At 34.1% G+C, this 22,666-nt stretch overlaps 1 protein-coding gene and 1 long non-coding RNA gene across 2 annotated transcripts; both read left to right on the top strand.

Moving 5' to 3' along the window:
• The first annotated feature begins 16,212 nt into the window (after positions 1–16,212).
• LOC108735575 (pupal cuticle protein 20-like) lies at positions 16,213–17,041 on the top strand. The gene is made up of 2 exons (XM_018467572.1): positions 16,213–16,262; positions 16,374–17,041. Exons 1-2 carry the CDS (start codon positions 16,254–16,256, stop codon positions 17,010–17,012), a joined length of 648 nt encoding a protein of 215 aa, XP_018323074.1. The 5' UTR covers positions 16,213–16,253; the 3' UTR covers positions 17,013–17,041.
• Positions 17,042–21,567: 4,526 nt separating this feature from the next.
• Positions 21,568–22,436, top strand: LOC112904718. The gene is made up of 2 exons (XR_003231301.1): positions 21,568–22,284; positions 22,371–22,436. It is a non-coding gene; the product is annotated as an uncharacterized LOC112904718 (long non-coding RNA).
• Positions 22,437–22,666: the final 230 nt, after the last annotated feature.

Here is a 22,666-nt window from a genome sequence, read left to right as displayed (position 1 = left end):
TATTCGTGAATGATGTGATGTATACGTTCCGTTGATATCTGTAGAGTGTCTGCTATTTCATTCAATTTCAATTTACGGTCATTCAAAATCATTTTGTGGATTTTTTTAATGTTTTCGTCCGTAACAGCCTCTTTTGGGCGTCCACTGCGTTCACCGTCTTCGGTGCTCATTTCACCACGTCTAAACTTAGCATACCAATCCTTGATGGTTGATTTTCCTGGGGCAGTGTCCGGAAATTCGTTATCAAGCCAAGTTTTTGCTTCAACTGTATTTTTTCCCTTCAAAAAGCAATATTTTATCAACACGCGAAATTCCTTTTTATCCATTTTTTTCACAATAACAAAAGTTGCTTCACTAAAAATGCTATAATTCACAAACTAATGATCCGACAGCCGTCAAATTTATAGACGCGTCTTTTGAAGGTTAGGACTAACTGAAAATCATATGGATTTAGTTCTGGTGCCGCCATCTATGTGTCAGGCCGGGGACTTTTCAATTGACCCTAGTAGTTTAAATCTTTTTAATGAAAGCAGTACTGGGGTTAAAGTTATTTTATTTAAAAAACCACAGCCAACGTTTCGCCCAGGCCGTTAGTCTTTTTCAAGGCTACTTCTTTTTACATAAGAACTATAATACTGATGGATTCTGGCTAAGTAGTACATGCTCAAAGACCAGCAACCATTAACAAAAATTACTAATACTATTTCCAGCATAACGAGATTTAATCTTATTTTCTACATTAGGTTGTTAGATTCTCATAAATACGAACAGCACAATTAACAGAAAATCTACTTAAAGGACAGTTCCAATTCTAAGTAGAGAAGTACCTGAGGAACTTAACTTGAGGTAATTTATACTTGGTAACAATTGAATTAATTTTCACATTAATTTTTAATATTAACCACTATTGAGTTTATTAAAGTGTTTCATATGGTATTAATGTATATGTTATATTCATGACTTATTAACTATATAATTATTGCATTCTGTTTGTAATAGATACCGTTTCCTGACAAATAGTGAATAAGCCACTATCGCCATGATTGTTTGCAAATATATAAATAAGACCGATAGGATAGGGTATTGTAGCGAGCACGGCTCATCGATTCGCCGACTAGCCACGGGCGCCTTTCTTCATGTGTGCCGTATTTGTAATTGTGTGTGTCGTACCTGCGTTCTGGGAAAGCAGTTAAACAGTTCAAAGAAAAAGTAAACTATCCGGATGTTTCTAGAGGGTTCCAGAAAGGAAACAAAGAGTATTTAATGGAAGAGACAATCGCCGAGAGGAAGTAGAAATAAATTGACCGTTGCAGAAGTGAACCGGGAAATAAACTGAGAGTTATAGCAGTGAAATAAATAGCACAGTGAATAGTGATATATCAACAGTAGTGTAAATAAATAGAATAATTCATAACCTAAGTTTAGTCATAATTTAATAGTGTTTTTAAGTTCGTTAATGATTAGTGTAAATAAATAGTTCTGTCGTTATCAGTCTTACAAGTTAATTTTGTTAAACCTACAAACATTACAGTATCTTACCCTCAGTTGTAGTATGCAGTTAATTTAATAAACATCTTAATTTCAACGTTTACTTTACTTTAACAGATATTCTAAATCAGAAGTTAATAAGTTACTTAAATAAGATGGTTTAGTAATTATCAAAGGCAGTCTACACTCCAAGTCAATAGCTTGTTATAAAGAAGTTTTGTACAACTTAATTAAGTTTTATTAACAAACGTATTGAAAAGTCGACACATCACCATCCCTCATCGGCCAAGCTTAGCAACCTTGTGGGAATTGATGCTGTCAATAAAATTCTTATTTATCTCTTAAATCGTTCAATATATAACATACATACATTAGTTCGACCTATCTGTAACCTAAAGTACGTTTCGTTACTGTTTCTGGTATCACCTCTCTCAGGTCCCGGGTTCGATTCCCGGCGAGGGTGTGACAACAGCAACAATTTTTCCTCATTAACTTGAAGTAATTAATAGTGGATAAAAATTGAACGAATATTCACCTTAATATCTAATATTAACCACGATTGAGTTTCATATGGTAAGAGAAGTTGTTTTTTCTAATGTTATAAACAATTAAGATATGGACATGTAGCCAAAATTCGAAATTTTCAATTTCTGTTTATAACTCAAAAACAAAAGACAATAGCAATTTTTTGAAAATATCAATAAATTTGTCTCAAAAAATGAGATCGAGAAGCCGCCATTAATTTTTTCGTATCTCTTTTCAAACTTCTAAATTTGCCTACCCTATCCGTATTGTAGCGAGCACGAGCGTGTTTGTGTGAGATCGGGCATACGTGTGTGTGAGTGGCTTATCGATTCGCCGATTAGCCGCGGACGCCTTTCTTCATGTGCGCCGTATTTGTAAATGTGTGTGTCGTAACTGCGTTCTGGGAAAGCAATTAAACAGTTCAAAGAAAAAGAAACCTTTCCGGACGTTTCGATAAAGTTCCCGAAAGGAAACAAAAGAGTATTTAAGGGAAGAGACGATCGCCGAAAGAAAGTAGAAATAAATTGACTGTTGCAGAAGTGAATCCAGAAATAAATTGACAGTGGTAGAAGTGAAATAAATAGCGCAGTGAATAGTGACATATCAACATTAGTGTAAATAAATAGAATAATTCATAACCTAAGTTTAGTACTAATTTAATAGTGTTTTTAAGTTGTTTAATAATTAGTGTAAATAAATAGTTTTTGTCGTTACCAGTCTTCGAAGTTAATTTTGTTAAACCCACAAACATTACAATAGTTTAGGGCCTGAATCTATTTCCTGATATTCCGTATATTAATATTTTCCAAATTTTATTATCTTATTGGTTCTCAGCTTTAATCTGAAAGTTAATTAAAAGTGCAATTTTGAAACTAAGAAGTCCTATTTTGAATTGTTTTGTTGACATTTACGATGCAAGTGCCAATCTCAAAATCTATAAGAAAATATTCGCATAAATGACGCACAATCACTGCATTAAATTCCTATTCTGTTTTCGCTTCCGCAAACATTTGATTTTTACTTCTGTTTCCCTAATGACACTTCCGTTGCACCTTTGTTCTGTCTTCATTTCGTTTGTCTTATCTATCGCTGATCAATTACAACCCAACCATTCTTACGAAAGAGGAAGCTAAAAAGGGCCTTTATCCTTACTCTGCGCCTTTACATTATTTTTAATAAGAATGAATGAAGCAAATGTTTTTAAAGTAGGTATACTTAATAATAAGTTAACCAACATTTGTTTCATTTTCCTTATACGAGGTCTATTCAAAAAGTATCGCGAATTTTGTGTCAGTAAAAATTGCAGGGGACCGGATCTGGGGAAAATTGTGACTGCGACATTATTAGAGTGTTCTTTTTGGCCAAAAATTCGCGCACAAGCAACAATGTGTAAGCAGGGGCGTTATCATGGTGCAAAAACCAATTTTTGTTCTTCCACAAATCCGGACGTTTCTAGCGGATTGTTTCGCGCAAATTGCGTATAACTTGCAGGTAATATTCCTTATTGACCGCTCTACCTAGTGGCAAAAACTCATGATGCACCACGTCCCTGCAATCGAAGAAAACTGTAAGCAAAACCTTCACATGCGCTTTTTTTGGTCTTGGCTCGTGCGGCAGCTTCCATTGGGATGATTGAGCCTTAGTTTCCACGCCATAACCATAGATCCATGATTCATCATCAGTTATGACCTTCTGGAGCAAATTTGTGTGTATTTTGGAATAGGTAAAACTCGAATACGAGCCAAAATACCTGCACGCCAAGCAACTGTCAAAAATTAACTGAACATTCAACACGACATTGTCAGTATAAGTGAGAGACAGGAGTACCAACATAACGCCACAAAAAAATAAAAAAATCGAATATGCGTAACCTGCGGAAACTCAAAAATTGCGATACTTTTTGAACAGACCCCTCACATATACATTTGCATCTACAAAAACTTTCTTAATTACGATTCTATCAATTACGATTAACTCACTTAAGTGTAAAATAACTTTTATTTATTTATCCCGAGATAAGAAGTCATACTTAAACATAGTATACTAATTCAATTATCATTTAAGTCAGACAGTGTAGAAAAAGGCATGGTACTGTCTGCACTTCTATTTTGAAGATGTTAGCTTAGAACTTAGACGATTCAACACCTATTATAATTTTTTCATAACCTTTTAACATATGGATTCTCGATATATAAACAACCTTACGTAAATATTTGATATAACAATTATCCTTTTGACAATATAACTCTACAAGTGCATATACGAGGGTGGATTGATAAGTTTCCGGCCTAACCAAGAGATGACACCACTAGGCCTACCTTGAGGTGACATTCTATAGTACCATCCTTGGATAGCTTGTAGCTATAGTTTCAGCCCGATCTCCTTGCTAGTGTAGGTTTGACAGCACGCTGAACAAGACGCCTCTGTGGTTTTCGTAAAAATGGAAAAGCAGGAAAATCGTGCTGTCATCAAATACTTTTATTTGAAGGGGTTAACGCCGAAGGAAATTAAAAAAGAGATGGACTCAACACTGGGGACATCCTCCCCGTCATATTCAACCGTTAAGCAGTGGGTTTCCGAGTTTAAAAAGGGTCGTGTGAGCACCTCTGATGGGCCTCGCTCAGGACGCCCCGTTGAGGTCACAACTCCAGATATGATCGAAAAAATTCATCAAATAGTGCTGGGAGACCGCAGATTGAAAGTGCGTGAGATAGCTGAGACCTGTAAGATGTCATATGAACGTGTGCAACATATTTTGCACCAACATTTGCATATGGAAAAGCTCTGTGCAAGATGGGTGCCGCGTTTGCTAACAGTCGACCAAAAATTGATTCGAAAAAACATTTCTACCGCAAATTTGTCATTGTATAAGCGTAATCCAAGCGAATTTTTGCGTCGATTCGTAACCGTTGACGAAACGTGGGTCCACCACTACACTCCTGAAACCAAAGAACAGTCTAAACAGTGGATTGGACCAGGGGAACCAACTCCAAAGAAGGCAAAAACAATTTTTTCGGCGAACAAGGTTATGGCTACTGTTTTTTGGGATGCAAGAGGTATTATATACATTGATTACCTTGCAAAGGGTAATACTATCACTGGTCAATACTACGCAGACTTATTGCAACGTTTGAGCCACGAGGTGAAAATTAAACGACCTCATCTGGCGAAGAAAAAAATCTTGTTTCATCACGATAACGCACCAGCGCACACGTCAATCGTTGCGACGGCTAAAATCAACGATCTAAAGTTTGAATTGATGCCGCACCCTCCTTACTCTCCAGACCTAGCCCCGAGTGACTATTTTCTGTTCCCTAATCTCAAAAAATGGCTTGGCGGTAAGAGATTTGCGGACAATGAAGAAGTAATCGAAGCTGTAAATGGTTATTTTGAGGAGCTTGACGAATCAGTCTATAGAGATGGCATTAATAGACTGGAACACCGCTATGAGAAATGTATCAGCCTTGGAGGAGATTATGTTGAGAAATAAAAAAAAAAAATTTTTAAAAACCTTGTTTTTCTTGGTCAGGCCGGAAACTTATCAATCCACCCTCGTATGCTAGTATGGTTCACTCTGGTGTAATCCGTTTTGATACAGTGAAATTTGTTCAATCTGATTTCGTTCAATTGATCTTTGGATCTCCGCAGGAACAGGCGAAGGTGTGGGTAAGTGGTCTCTACTTGGTTGAAAACCGTTTTCATCGGCAATGTAATCAACCGTAATTGATTTTCCGTCAATCTAAGGATACAAATACGACCCTCGAACTATTGGCCTGATTTCGACTTTTGAGTCATCATTTTCTGCTTGTCTTTGTTCCTTAAATCTAATACCATTTCCGGCTTCAAATGCGATTTGATAGTTTCCATATCCTTCGTTAATATTATTGTATTTCAAAATAGGCACTTCTTTTGTCGAAGTGAAACGTAGATGTATTGTTGGTTGAGATCCTTGGCGATCGTGGTCTAGTACAAGTCGTTTCTTTCCGAAGAAATGAAGTCCGCTTGACGACTGCATACTTGTGAGTGATTTCGTGGAAAACATTGGTGTCAGATTTGCTTGTTTAGCAGAAGAAAAATGTAAATATTTGTTGTCCAAACTGGCACATGCATCAGTCAAGCTCAAAAATCCTAAGGTGCTAATCAGGATTTTACTAATCGTGAAATTCATTACACATAAAAGAACTTGTCCTAAAATGCGTTAAATGCGGACTGTTGGGTGATGTGACGTTGTAAAAAATAATACAATCGTCGATACATTGTTGTACCACATAAAGAAACTTCTCGAAGGAACAGTGCACTAGATAGTAAAAAAACTCACACAAAAATAAAAATAACTATATTTAAAATACTATAAGTGCACACTAATTTAAAGGTTTATAGAGAACTCGAAGTGGAGATGACAAAATATGTTAACTTGATCTGTTGGCGAGGCGACGGTTGACATGGTTCTCTTCTACTAAAATTCTTAATATTTAAATCCTTGGAAAAATGAGCCAGCCGAAACTGGTGTCAGGGTGGTGAACTTTACCAACCCTGGAAATACCAAACGGTAATGACTCTTTTGGAACAGGCAATAAATGTGATAAAGTTTCTTCGGTACCTGCACAACAGTAGTGCAGGAATTGAACAGAATTCAAAAAGTTTGCGATAAGCAGATTCTTAAAATTACTAATAATAATATTGAGAATTGATTTCGGACAATTGATATAAATAAACAAAAAAACATACAAATAAACAAAGAAACAAATATATAAATAAACAAACATACCTACAAATAAACAAATATACAATTATCACTAAAATATTAATAGATATGTTACAAACATGTAAACACTGGGTTTCAACGTATTTGTTAGCTTTCACTGCAGGAGTGGTTTTGCTTGTGTTCGGGAGCGATTAATAACGAAACTACTTGTGTGATTTTTCTTTTGTTTCTTAATTCACTTCACTTTGTTTTAGTTGTTATTAAAGTGGAACTTTTATTACATCGCCTGAGATTTATTCGTACATCTATCGCATGTCGCATTACAGTCGGCCGCAGAGTAGCAGTAAAACTAAAAGGCGCTCGGCAGAACAGCCAAGACCATGGCTTGCATGATTTAACCGTGTAGCATTTATATTCTCACTAATTCGTGCAAGTGCATGACAATTACATTTACTTATAGACTGTGAAATTCAAAGGAAATGTTGAATGAAAAAATGAAAAAATCAAAATGATTCAATGATTTAAATAAATACTGTCATACGTACTATCAATTTTTTTTGAACGGTTATTCAAATCATACATTTACTAATTATCATCATTATAATCATCAGTCTTCAGACGGGTTGGACACGCATTTCCACTCCTTCCTACCCTGAGCTTATCTTCGCATTTCCCTAAAACTAGTACATCCCACATCTTTAACTATTTTAACAGTAATTTATTCTACTTCTACCTCTTCCCCTCCTAACTCCTGTTTCTGCTTCTAATATGTCTCTGACTAGACCTTCATAGCCCGCTTCGTTCAGTTTACAGAAGTAACTCGCAGTTCTCACGCTTACTACATTGTTTGGGGGTCCAAGCGCATGCGCACAACTGTCTATGCCAATTACCAATTAATTTATTTAAATAAAATTGATCTGACCAATTATTAGTAGATCACCTATCGAATAAAACTGTTATTGCTTGCTTTTGTGAGAAATGAGGGGCTAAATTCTTAATTGACCTTGATAAAGTAATAATTAATAAAAGTTTTTCTAAAGGTTGACCAATTAATCAAACCGATTGATCTTTTATGACCATTTTCTGACCTTTCAAATGGTCAATCGAAATTTCACTTATGAGGTACTAAGATCGCGGAACTGTTAAACTACATCTCTTTCTTTCCGAATGCGATTTTCTTCATATTTGAAGCTGTTTTCTTCAAGTTGTAAGCAACGTACGACTACTTTAAGTAATTCAAATAGGTACATAAAAAAATAAGCATCAACTGAATTTATTAAGTAGTTGGTATTTGTATTTATAATACTTACATTATAATATCAGCTTTTGTATGCCCATGCCGTATATTTCTGCCGGAACAGTTGAGGTGATTCGTCAAACTGCATAGCTATGTTGAATTTCGGACAGCAGCAGCGCCACTTAATAAAAATAATCAACCAAACTTTTAACAATACTAACAAAAATAATGGTGTGCAAGGGAAGAAAAAGTAGGGAAGGAGCGAATATAAAGATAGAAGACGAAAAATTAAAAGAAGTGGCCAATTTTAGGTATCTAGGAAGTCAGATAAGTCAGGACGGAAGGAGTAGTACGGATATAAAGCAGAGGATAGCGTAGGATCCAGTCGCCTTCAATAAAAAAAGTCACTTCTATACTTGTGAACGATTAATTTAGAAATTCGAAAAGGATTGTTAAAGGTGTATGTTTAGAGCGCAGCATCGCGGGTGGGAAACATGGACGATGGGCGCGGCGGAAAAGAAAAGGTTACAAACGTTAGAATGTGGTATTCCAGGCAAATGATGAAGAAACCGTCGATAGAGAAGGTTAGAAATGAAGAGAGAAAGAATAGATGAACAACAGAGGAAGTCAATAAAAAATAGGCGAGATAGGTTGGTAGGACACCATCTCAGGCATGAAGGTCTAGTCAGAGACATATTAGAGGCGGAAAAGGAGTGAGGAGGGGTAGAGGTAGACCTAGATTAGATTACTGTTCGCAAATAGTTAAGGATGTGGGATGTTATAGTTTTAGGGATATGTGGAGATTAGCTCAGGATAGGAAGGAGTCTTAGGACTGACGATATTACGATGATGATGATTAACATTAACTCCAATGAGCGTGCATATATTTTTATTGTTGATGTTAAGACTTGTAACATTTATATTTTGGCATAGCTCCACGTTTTAACATGGTAAGTATTTCGTGGCATGTTTATAAAAGCGGAAACAATAATTATTGATAACGTAACATCGCAGAATAAATGGTATTTAGAAACGAAATTGCTTAGATACACCATAAATGTGAATTTCGGAAAGAAAGGTACTTTCACTCAACTTATTTTGGTTTTAAATTAGCACCCTTTACGATGTATAAAATTAGAAAACGAGCTGGCTTACCTGCTTCGTCTTTTATACTTGTAATGATGTAAAAAATAGTACACACACGGAGATACTGCCATGCCAAAAATAACTGTAAAGTAGATGAATTGAATAATGCACTTTTTGCAGGCCCTTTTGGAGTTTTCTGATAAACGTTGATTAAAGGCAGTAAGTAGCAGTGTTTTGCCGAAAATACCTACGACGTGCTGATAAGATCCAATGAGATCAAAATTAATATAATAGATATCCTCAATCGTAAAAGGACTTTGTGAAACATTACTGAATTCACAATCAGTAGCAAATTTCTACAGATGGCAACTGTCTACGCGATGCTGATAAGATGCAAAGGATCGAAATTGGAACCTACATTTGACGGTTTCGACAGATTACTGACCAAGAACTTTTGTCTTAAAAAAATTATGTCATGTAAAGAAGGACTATCCGAAAGAATGTTGTACTTTCAACGAGTTAAAAAATATTTTTCATCGGAAAAACGCAAATATAGAAAAAACTGTTTTATTGTTAGTACTGAAAGTACTATTTGGATCATTTATAAGGCTCCTACCTCATGAAAAATAAAGCTGTCAAAAGGCAGTCCATCGGAATCGATGGTTGAATGTTGCTGGTCCTCTTATCAGACCACAAATGAAAATAAACAGATGTAGGATAAATATTGAGTAATTGAATAATGTCGATGTCGTAGGTATGTCTAATAAAGCTGCGATCTGGATTCGATTAGATTTTGTTACGTGAATTAATTTAATTAATAGAAATTCCTGAAAAAGTACATTTGCTTGAAAATATTTCGTACTACTTAATAGAGCAAGGTCCCAGAGCTGCTAGATTTTACTTATTTTCTGAGTAACAATATGGGTTGGATAGAGTTGTGTTAGTATGCCCTTAGAACGTGGGCCAATTTGCAGATATCAGGTGGTAAACGTACTTTAAAACATTGCTCACTTTTCTTTAAGTCTGGTTGTTGATTTTTACATAATGTTTCACAGAATATTGTTAAAAATTAATAATCAACACTGCCAGACACTTCCCGTCGGTGGTAATTTCAGCTAGACGCTTCAATGTCGTAAAAAACATCGTAACTTTATTTATAGTCTAGGGTACTATTTTTCCGAAAACATGGGTTCCTATTCTCAACATAGTGATTTAATGCTGTGAGACAAATATGTGATTTTTTTGTATGGTAACAGAGAAAGGCTCACAATAACTCGGTACGTTTTTGGTTTTCAATAATACGGTCATTAAAAACTTTTACAAGTGCTTAAAATTGATGCTTCTTGTAGGACACGTATTTTCAATTGAAATTAAAAACATATAAAATGGCCATCGATAGGCTTTAGAACAAAGCTTTATATATCTTACTACAAAATTTCAAACCTCTGTTCCAAACATTAAACTCATGATATCTAGAACCGATAAGCATGTTTTTACTCTACGGCGCGTGTACTACTGAATCCCCTTAATGTATCGGAATCTTTTGAGTATGTACTGTTGACACGTGCCGAGGTAGTTTTTATAAAAGATATAACCGAGTAAACAGAAAAGGATTCGGTGTTATTTTTTAACGTATAGGCATCTTTTAAGAACTGTTGGCTCGTGCCAATAAAGATGTAACCGAGTGGACTAATTCAAAGTTCAAAATAAGAAAAAAATACTAAATTACTCTAAAGGTGTTTATAACGATTAATTTTAATTGGGAATTTCTAAATAAATTGATTTTATTCTGATACATATTCGTTTTATTTTGGAACCTTATAACGGTGTCGTCTTACTTGCGAACGTTTCAGATGCGAGCAACCACATTTTGGTGTTATTTGCGAACACTCGTATTACGATCCAGGTGCACTTAATAGTTATAGGTCCATTTGCGAACAACTACATTTTATTTATTTAGGTTGTATCCATGCATTTGCGAATGTGCGCTGCATTGGCATATATACCAATAGAACATATTGATGGCGGGTGGATTTCAATACAAGAGACAACCCCTGAAAATGACCAAATCCAAAAATGTTTTGATTATTTTGTGGAACAATGGCTAGACAATCCTGTAATGCCGAAAGAAATGTGGAATTGACACGAAGCAACTCGTCGACCAAATAATTCAGTTGAATGCTGGAACAGGCGGTTTAACCCGATTGTGAAGCAACCGCATCCAAACGTATATTTTCTGATAAAAAATTAAAAGTAGAGACTAATTACGCCGCACTAATTATCCACAGGGCCGGAATTAAATATGGAAGCCAAAAACACGTCAGTATTCAACTGCCAGTCCTAAGCCAGGATAAAGTGTGAAGGGAAGTTAGGCATCATTGTGACTAACATTAGCATTTGCTCGTTTAAATAACACACTGTCTGTTCGCAAATGAAACTATAATTTCTAGATCAACCTAAGGCTACTTATTGCTGTTCTCAAGTGGCACTAAATCTCATTTGTTCGCAAATTACGCGTTCGAAAATAGCACTAACTCCTTAGAACGTATCCCCGATGATTCCATACTAATTACCACTTTTTAAATTTCCATCCGGAATCGTATTGCTCTACACTTTATAAATGAATCAGAAAATTATAAAGCGAACGATTTAGAGATTTTAATCAACGACGCACGAGAAACGGCAAAAGAAATTCTGAAATGTTTTTGAGGTCGCTGAATCCATATCTGAGATTAATTTAACCTCAGCACGTCAGCGTTTTGGCATAACCTTAAATAAAAGTTTTAAAATCCATTAAAATTGATGATCTCAAACGATTTTAAACCTAAATACTAATTACTAATTAACTCTTCCACTAAAAGTATAACTTCATAATCCTTGCAACCCCTAACCCCGAAATATTATGACCCCTTATACTATATTTTCGTAATCAAAATACTAAAATATTGTTGCGTAATTTCTCACCATGAAGCTATTTGTGACATAGATACAGTGGCGGATTATCCGTAAGGCAAACTAGGCACATGCCTAGGGGCGCAAGGTAAAAAGGGGCGCGCGCGGAAGTTTTTAAACTAAAAAAAAAACAATAAGGAAGTATGTATTTACAAAAATTATTTTGCAAAATATATGAACACCAGAGGGGCGTCTATGTGGTGCTAGCCTAGGGTGCTTTCGACATTTAATCCACCTCTGCATAGATTTCATAAAATTAAAGTTACGTCCTCGAGGTGTACACTGGGTTAATGCTAATGCTGAAATATGAAGATTGGAAAAACTTTGGCGGTTGTTGTACAACAAACAAATTAGCTCTAAACCCCAACGCCAAAACATGACACTGTAGTTGTCCGAAGCACTTTTCGATAACAAGGTTATCTTCTTCAGAGACTGAAGTGAACTAAATCTAAAAGGGAACTTATCCTAATTTATACTAATATTTGTTAAGGTTCGGTGAATATGTCTCAATGACAACAAAGTTGGTGTTCAATGGACCTTAACAATCACAAAAGTAATTAAACTAAGCTAAATAGAGGAGATACAGGGATAGGACCGTTGTCATTGTTAAGCAAGTTAATGCTAAGTTAAACATCTCAGAAATCATAAAAATATTCTGATTTAATTTTGTGAAATCTATACCATGAATAGTTTTGCAGTAAGAGACTGAGCGATACTGTTTTAGTACATTTTGATTATGGGGATATAGGGTTATAGGGTCATAACGGTTCAGGGTTACGAGTTTAAAAGATTATCGGTAAAGTCACGCATTTAATGGAAGATTATTTGAGATTATCATGATTAACGATTTGGATTCAGCGACCCCAAAAACATATGGTACCTATACATAAATAATCAGACCCCCCTGGCCGAATTTTTTAGTACTTTTAGTGGATTTCTAAGTGTTTTTTAAGATTATGTCCAAATCCTGACGTACTGCGGTCAAAAAAAATACATTGATTATTACTTTTGTAATAAGTAATGCAAATAATTTACATTACCTATTGCTTTTCTCAAAAGTAATGGAAACATTGTAGAACAAAAGTAATTATCAATTGATACTTTTGAATATTGTCAAAAAATTCTAAGAGGCGATTCTACATATATTTTGACTGGAGAATATTATTTATAACAATTTAATTTTTTATAAGCGATTCACAACACCTATAGATCCAATCAAGAAAAAATTATACTAGTTTTTTTAAAAATTCCCGATATGATTGGATTTTGACCAAGGAATATTGTTTATAACAATGGAATCAACAATTAAAAGCAGCTGTGATCGACTCACTGGAAGAAATTTTCACTAGATCTTGTTCATTGACAAAATATAGTTGTAGCCGATTCTGAACATATTTTGACTTAAAAATATTGTTTATAACAATTTAATTTGTTATAAATAATTAAAAACGGCTTTGATTAACGCAATGAAAGAAATTTTCACTAGATTTTTATAACATTGCCCAAATGTGATACTAAACAATTATACGTACAATTTGAGTAAGGAATATTATTTATAACAATTTAATTTCTTATACATAATTAAAAACGGGTTTAATTAACGCAATGAAAGAAATTTCTACTAGATCTTCTTAACATTCTCCAAATATGATAGTAAACAATTATGCGTATAGTGGGATTAAGATATATTGTTTATAACAATTTAATATGTTATAAACTCAATTAAAAACAACTTCGTTTTACTCAATGGAAGAAATATTATTATAGCCGATTCTGATGCATATATTTTGGCTAAAGAATATTCTTTATAACAAATTAAATTGTTATTAATAACATTTCTTGGCTGAAATATGTGCATAATTGTTTACAATCATATTCGGATAATATTAGAAGGATCTAGCGAAAATTTCTTCCATTGGTTAAATCAAAACTGTTTTTAATTGTTTATGTTTTAAACCATGCAGGACTTTTATTTTGTACTGGTATGGGCCTAGATCAGGCCTTCTTAAACTATGGGTCGCGACCCCAAATGGGGTCGCGTAGCAAAATTCGGTGGTCCCAAGAGATTTGAATGTACATTGTTACCTAATAAATAAACCATCAAAGAATATTTACTTATCTTTCTTTTATATTTATATGGGGTCACCAGGAAACACATAATTATAAATGGGGTCGCGAATGAAAAAAGTTTAAGAAGCCCTGGCCTAGAGGATCGCATCATGTTTCTTGCGTTTTTTAGTGCCTTAATTATGACCTATCGAAACATCAATTACGAAAAATTATTTTCAAAAACTTAGAAAATATCTTCATTGTCAAAGAATCCATTCATATTTCATAAACCTGAAAATTGTGGTGAAATGCAAGAACGACATTTATCATTACCGATGCTCGAAATAGTTGAGGACTGACTGTAATGCAACATATATTACAGACGAAATTTATTAGCGACCTCTTTATGAAAGATGAATATTGTGTCATATAACTTGCGGAAGAAGTCAATAGGTCAATTAGCATAAAGATGATATTTTAAGTTGACGCAGTTGATTGAATTTATTTTTTGAAAGGATTTGAAAAGCGTAACGAATCACCTACATTCATAGCGCACATGTAATAAGAGACAGCTTCAAAATAGCGAACTTTGTTTATGTAACTGCCTCTAAATATTCTGCAAACAAAGCACCAAGAGAAATACTTCCGCTTTCAATATTCTAATCAAACAGACATTACACCTTACTTCACTTTAGTTAATACATAATTTATAATAAATATGTAAATTTATTTTCTTTAAATTAAAAAAAAAATGTCCGCAAAGAAAACAAATAAAATACGTATAGTGTTAATGATAATTTTTATGAAAAGTAGCTTTTTATGGTTCTTTACTAGAACACACTTTTTTAAATGTTTCTAAAGAAACAATAACTAATTGTAAGTAAGTAGGTACATATACATATTTCATTTTTATACTTGTATATGATAAGTAATAAAATGATGCATTCCTTAATAGTAGGGCTGCATCACCTAAATTGCCGACGCCGGATAAACACGGCAAAAATCCCGGACATTTGGGCGAAATATGGTTTTTCCCCAGACACCTCTGAAAAAATATTTTTTGCAACAAAAATAAAAACATCGTTATAATTTTTTAATTTTTTTCATTTATACAGCTTGTTATTAAAATCGAATTAAGTACGTATGTAACCGCAACAAATAANGCGCTGATGAGATCCAAAAAGATCGAAATCGCGATCCGCGTCTGGCAGTTTCGACAGAATACAGACCACTTCGAATTATTTTATTCGATTATGGTAACGTGCCTATCACGTTGAAGTTAGCTACGCCGGGATTCGTTTTCAGCAAATAGATATCCACACAAGTGGACCTTGTTGGAGTACCTATACGTAATCCTAAAATGTAGCATCGTACTACAGATGGCGTTTACTGCGCCATTTATAGAATATTCTAAATTTTCTTTTTATTTATTTTTGTATTTTTCAGTCTTCTCAATTTTCGCCAAAATATCTTTTTCTTCCAACAAGAATTTGTAAAAGTCGGAACAACTGAGGCGAAATTGTATTTGATTTTGATCAGAGAGGAAACCGTGAAATCGCTTATCTATAAAAAAAAATTGGATTTCCCGTGACAACAAAAGTGTCTGGGTTACACTCGGACACTTTAAAACCCCCTGCCGAACGCCCCTCAAACTAGGACAAATCCGGGGAATCCCGGACGGATGGCAGCCCTACTTAATAGCTACAGTTTTTTATTTATAATTGCATTTACGTACACCAGTAAGTAGGTAGGTATTTATTTGTCTACTAGGTATCTTTTCTGTAAATTAACGCGGTATTCGAAAGGATATTATACACTAAATAAACTTAAATGTACGTCTACTTATACTATTTAGTCAAATAAATAAATTATTTTAATCAATACATCATTTTAATTTATCGGTAACCAGTTATACGACAGCTACATTTTTCTTTCCGATGGTCAGATGAAATAGCCTTTCACCACTATTGATCAATTCGCAAATTTATAGCTTTTTTAACGAATAAGTACGTCTTCTTCAATTTGTAACGGCATATTGCTAAATACACAGCAATTATTATTATTAAAGACTAGTTGTTTCTAACCTTGACCTCCAGAATATCCCCAACTAAGCTAAAAGAATTCACCAGAGAAAGGAGGTGAGGTACCAAATAAATAGCAAAAACCACTTCATTCCATCATCACATCACTTGCAACCATTCAGAATACAATATGAAGCAGGTAAACGTTTTAATTTTATCTCATTTTATTATTATATCTATTTGACAACAATTTTTGCAAGTTGAAAGTTTTCTAGAAAAGTTTATAACATATTATTTTTTTATTCTTTAGTTTATTGCATTATTAGCTGTTTTTGGATTTGCTGCCTGTGCTAGATTGGAACACCTTACTAATAATAACCGATATTTACCGCCAAAGGATCAAAGAAGTAACATTCCAAATCCTCAGCCGCACACAAGACCTACCTCTAGCCAGCGTCCCGGAAAAGGCCCTGCTCCATCTGATAGGCATCCATCAGCAGCACAACATGGTCCTACCCCGCAAGGAAATTTTCAACCACCAATTCCAATTTTACGATACGACAGCAGTAACGACGGTGCAGGAAACTATCACTTTGCATATGAGACGGGGAATGGAATTCAGGCAGAAGAGCAAGGTCAACTGAAAAATCCTGGTAGTGAGAATGAAGCAGAAGCTGTTCAAGGATCATTTTCATATCCCTCACCTGACGGCCAACAAATTGTTCTGCACTATATTGCTGATGAAAACGGTTTCCAACCAAGTGGAAACCATTTGCCTACACCACCGCCTATTCCAGAAGAAATTCAGAGAGCGTTAGAACAGAATCAAGCTGAAGAAGCTCAAGGTATTTTCGAAAACGGCCAATACAGAGCAGAGCATCACGGCGACCAGTCGCAACAGTACAATCAACATAGCGGACCTCAACAACAGTACTTACCCCCCAAATAGAAATTATTAATAATTAAATGAATACTTTAGGGAAACTGTGAAATTTATGATTTATTTTTTATACTTGACTGACAAAATAAAGAATGAAGTTTACGTTATATCTATATTTTTTCAAGGCATGCCTTTACATCAACTGCCGGACAAAAACGAAATTATTAACATCCTTCATTTTTAAAATAAATAGTAGTTTTAAAAAGGCAGCTGCAACAATCGAGTTTTTCCTTCCACTCGCTTTAATTTGTTTTTATTTACCTTCAAAGATTAAACAACAAAAGAACTAACGATTGATATAGAATTTACCCACTACGAAATTTATTCTCAGAATCACAAGCACCATGCGGTAACGACCGGTCTTCCCAATACGTCACTACGCCAATTACCTTTGCCCATCTACCTAAATTACTCCTTGTTACCACCAATGCTATACATAACAACTCTATCTATATTATTTATTTTTGTTTTTTTTTCTATCTAGTTTTCCTTTCCAATTAGTTGTAGTTTCCTCTGAGATTCCTTCCTTTTTTTTAGATACCATATACTAGGAGCCTAAAAACATGGCGCCGATTAGGGAAAATTTATCGTAGTTCCTGTAGTGTACCGTGCAATTTCCAAGTTTTTAAATTACGATAAAATGATAAGTATTGACACAATATGTGATTGGGCTGACACAAAGCTTCGGAAAGGAAATTTCGTTGAAGGTGAGCGTGTTTTTAATGCCAATCACATTATAAAATTCGGAAATAACAAATCCGGTTTACTGCCGTCTTTTTACAAACTTCGGATTTCAAAAGTGATTCACATTATATAATTGGTGCGGTGATTCTGGGTGATTTAAGCAATATCATATCAATGACTTGCACGTGCAAACCGATTTAAGAGAACGTTGCAAACACATTATTGCAACTTTGTTGTATTGCAGCAGGTAGGTTCTTAACCTCAAAATACTTATATCGTATCATTAGAATTGTGTTAAATGAATTACACAGGAATAAATAATTTCTCACTTTATAATTTTAGTATGATTCTAGTTTTAAATATTAAGGTTATGGCTGATGGTAAATACTTGCTGAAATATAATCATGTGCATTAAAATGACGTGAACAAATTTTTATTCCGGAATTCACTTCTTTGATACCTACTACTTTCATCCAAGCTTCTATTAGTTTACTTTTTTCTCTAATTTTCCGAATATCCTTTTTACATATATAAAACGGTTAGTTTTTATTGGAAAGTAGTAAATGTAGGTGAAGAGTGAAGATCTATGTCTGAAGTGCTATTGCAGCTTTTCACTGAACATATTAACTTTTTATTTGATTTAACTTTAGAAGAAAACTTCGTCGACTCCATCATCAAAAAAAATTTTACTTTTTTAACGTGTTTCAACTAACACTTCTTCAAATAACACTTACCTTAAACTTATATCATATTTCTTGTAACTTGTATTCATTTCGTTTTCCATTTTTTTGTGTCATTAATTTGTAGCCTGGTCTACTTTAAAATCACCTTTTCAAATATTTCATTCTATTGTTGTTCGCTTATTTCTGTCATCTGTGGGCTCAAAACCACTAGTTTATCGCTTAAGATTCTTTTACGTACCAACTTCAGTTTCAAAATTCATTATTGATAGATTTATTGCAGTTTCACTTCTCAACCTTATTTTTCTATGCCTCAACGAATACCGTATGTAAAAAATGTCTAAAAGAATCTTGGGGGTAAAAATAGTTGTATGTTTTAGATATAGTGAAGTCAGTTAGTTAGTCAGTTGCAATTTAGACCTTCACTTAATCAGAAATTACTTCGCTCGTCCCTTTTATTATTTTGAAATTCTTATTGTGTCGGCAAACACATAACTGTTAGATACCAACTCAATTTGTGTTCACCCTGTATAGCAACTTTAATAATCATTATCTTGGGAATATTAAATATTAAGCTAAAATTAAGTAAACATAAGCAAACATCGATTTCCGTTAGAGACAACAACATTTATTCTTCTTGTTTATATTCATTTAAGAAATAATGTGTAACTTCGATATTTCTTGTAATATTTAACTTTTGATAATTAGTGAAATTTAGAGACTTTTGATCATGACGTCTAGAGAATGGTAAACTAAAACCGGTATAAAACCTCCGTCTTATCAGTTATAGAAGTAAGTTAGTAACTTAGTAAAATTAATGTCAGTCAGCCAGTCATTTTTGCTATCGCCAGAATCTCTGTCCGTTTAATCTTGTGGTATAATTTAGAATTAGTTAATAAAGAATTACAGTTGATTGTTTCGCTCTTCCTTCATCTTGATTTGAATTTATTCGTGTCAACATACACGTATAAAAAACTGTTTGGTGTCAGAAGTATACAACATAACAAAGACTGCCTGGTGTCGGAAGCCCTGACAAAATTATAATAGTTTTGATACCGGCCCCGCATAATTGTAAATTAGTTACAATTTACGGCTGACTATAGAAAAATTCACCTTCAGTAGGTCGGAATCAGTCGCTTTTTGGTGTAATGTTAGTGTTTATGTTTGGTATTAAGTTACGGATCAGCCGTAGAAAATGCACTCGCGTTAAGGTCCATTAGAAATTAGATGACAGTGAACATGTTACAAAAACTACGTACCTATCACAGTGAAAATTGTGCCCCAATGATTAAACGGAAAATCATTTTCTATCAACATTGACATTGATAAAGTGTGTGACAAATGTGAGTGGAAATGAATTATTTCTATTGAAAAGATGTACATTTTTGCCTATATAATATCAGTTTTCACCAAAAAGTCGGCAAAGAAAACCATTGATTGCGTAGATGGAGAGGAGTGGACCTAATGTAGCCCATGACGGCGAGTATTATGTTATTTTAAAGAGAAAAGAAATTATAACGATTAGGGAATACTTAGAAGTGGTTCACAAACAACCATAGCCACCCAACGTTTGGTATAACGTACAAGTGTACGAAAACAAATGTATATGTCATGGTTTTAATAGTTAAGATAAGATGCATACCTACTTTGACCATTCTGGCGTTAGTTTTGCCTGGCAGGTCTCATTAACCCCACGTGGAGTAATACAAGGATGTGCCCAGGACTTTGTTGGTTATTTTGTATTCATTAAATATAAAAAGCTAAATATTGATATAACCTCGTATAATTGCACTGCTGGAAGTAACTGGAATAAATACACGTAATGTCGTAGTTTGTAGCAGGTTGTTCAGTTTACTTTGGATTGTTGTGGAATTTACTCGTTTGTTAGTGTTAGTTTATTTATTTAGTGGCCATTTTATAGGAGACGTCACAATAAGGGGAATTGGTAGTGTGAAAGAGCATTATAATAGGGTTCTTATTCAACGTCAGTTGGTGGTGAGCTTCTTTCGCAATCAGTATACGCTACGGCTAGATCAGCTGAGCGACGTCATGCGCCTACATCCAGGCCCCTAATGAAACAAATTGTAGGTTCAAATTTACAATGACGATTTGCGTGCTCAATTGTCACTGAATTCAAAAATTGTTTAACACTTTTTTGTTGTATTTTGTGTCCGGAAGCCATGTTGTTTTTTTTAATTAAAGTGAAACTCTTATTACAACGCCTCAAAGTTTTTCGTTCATCTATCGCATGTCGCATGACAGCCGGCCGCGGAGTAGGGGTGAAACTGAAATGCGCTCGGCAGAGTAGCCAAGGCCAATATGGCGGTGCCCATGGCTCGCATGTGTTAACCGTGTAGCATGTATATTCTCACTTACTCGTGCAAGTGCATGACAATTACATTTGTAGACTGTGAAACTCAAAGCGAAGATTGAATTATTGATAGAATAATTGAAGTTCAAAACGATTCAACGATTTAAATAAATATTGTTCTTAGTTTTTAGCATGCGTCTATCATCTGAATGATTGTATTTATTATGTATTCCGTACTCTCATATTCAGATTGAAATTAAAATTTTTAGTTGCATATCTTGTCTACTATTGATTTCCTATTATCATTTTCATTTTCTAATCATTAAGATAAGGTTAAAAACGCGATTTTAATTTTAATACTCTAAATCAAATAATTTTCTGAGAATTTACAGTTAAATGCCTACAACCGGAAAAGTTTTACTTGCATCGTAGTTTCATAAAACCACACATTTTTTATTATAAATGAGACACCCATACCTTCGCAGTGACAGCTAAATAATGACATTAAACAATTAGGTTTTACCCTAAATTATCGATACGGCTATTGTGTAGTGCACACCTATTTGGGGGTAGTGACTGAGGTGTGTTTAGTTTTAAGACTAAACACTTTTAGATTGTATCAATAACAGGATCAATTCAAATTAGAAAGAGGAGACTGGTAAATATTAATTAAAAATTAAAAGGAATACTCACCCCTAATTACCACAAATAATTTTATCAGTCTCGCGTTGATAATGCCCACGTATGTAGTGGGCGAAACACGTGTCCGCTCATATAAAATTATTTGTGGAAATTAGGGGTGAGTATTCCTTTTAATTTTTAATTCTTTTGGACTGGTAAAATGTAATAATAAAACTAAAAACTTATCATCATGCTATTGAAATAAACAAAAATAACTTATAAAGGTACTCTTGCTAGTAAGCAATAAACTAAAATTAGTCAAACACAAAAAGAGTGATGTTTGTTAAATAAATTGTTCTCAAATTAAATGTATGTTTAAAAGAGCATGTAGGTAGTCTGAAAAACTCAAAATGTTCGACAGGCCTGTATAGTAGAACACTGCATTACAAATGTTAACGAACATGAAAATATCCTAAAATTACTACATATGTAGGTGCACCCTTAAACAACAAAAAATTTACAGTACTACCAAACTCTTAAAAACTCTTCCAGCAGTTAAAATCCTGTTAATAATGATAAAGAAACTTTTACTTTCAGTAACACTTTTACTTATATACATATAATTGAGTTTTTTTTATGTGTATGCCCCACCCCTTAGCTTAAGTATAAAAGTCCTTACTTTAATTTGATTTTAGTTATATTTTTTGTGTTCTTGAAAATGACCAATTTGTTCGAAACAATTAAATGAATTAATGTATTACCTGCAGGTTTTTTATTTTGTGTTTATCTTTGTACATGTATTGATTAACAAATTTGTTTAAGTAGATAGTCAACCAACTACAAGCAACGGTTATGTGAGGCCACTGTTAGTAACACAAATACCGGGTTGGAACGGTCCGGCGTCCGTAAGTTACCCGAACACACCCCAACATTCGTTCTTACAGTCACCCGATCCAGGCAGAGATACTCCATCCGTTGCCAGCAGGTAAGGCATGTTTTTTTCTGTAGGTTCGGTAAACAAGATGCACAATTTTTTCATCGACAATGTAAATAAGTCAGTTTATGACGTAGGTATGGAAATTACGGCGCTAACGTCTGCTAATATGAACTTTCCACGTGCTCCGTTTTGTTTTTAAATAAAAAAGTAAAATTAAACTTAAGTAAAAACGAACACAGAGATACGACTATAAAATGCATTTAGAAACGAGAATATTGTTATATTTTTGGATAAATTTTTTGGGCAGTTATAAATGATTGACTAGTTATTGATTGGACCAATTCGTACTACTTTAAACAATGATTTGTTTATAGATTTGTCCACTTCCTAATAACAATGAAAGCATGCGATACGACGATTTATGACCTTT

This window comes from Agrilus planipennis, unplaced genomic scaffold (genome assembly GCF_000699045.2).
Source record: "Agrilus planipennis isolate EAB-ADULT unplaced genomic scaffold, Apla_2.0 scaffold116, whole genome shotgun sequence".
Lineage (NCBI taxonomy): Eukaryota > Metazoa > Arthropoda > Insecta > Coleoptera > Buprestidae > Agrilus > Agrilus planipennis.
This window is presented reverse-complemented; position numbering and strand designations above follow the sequence as displayed.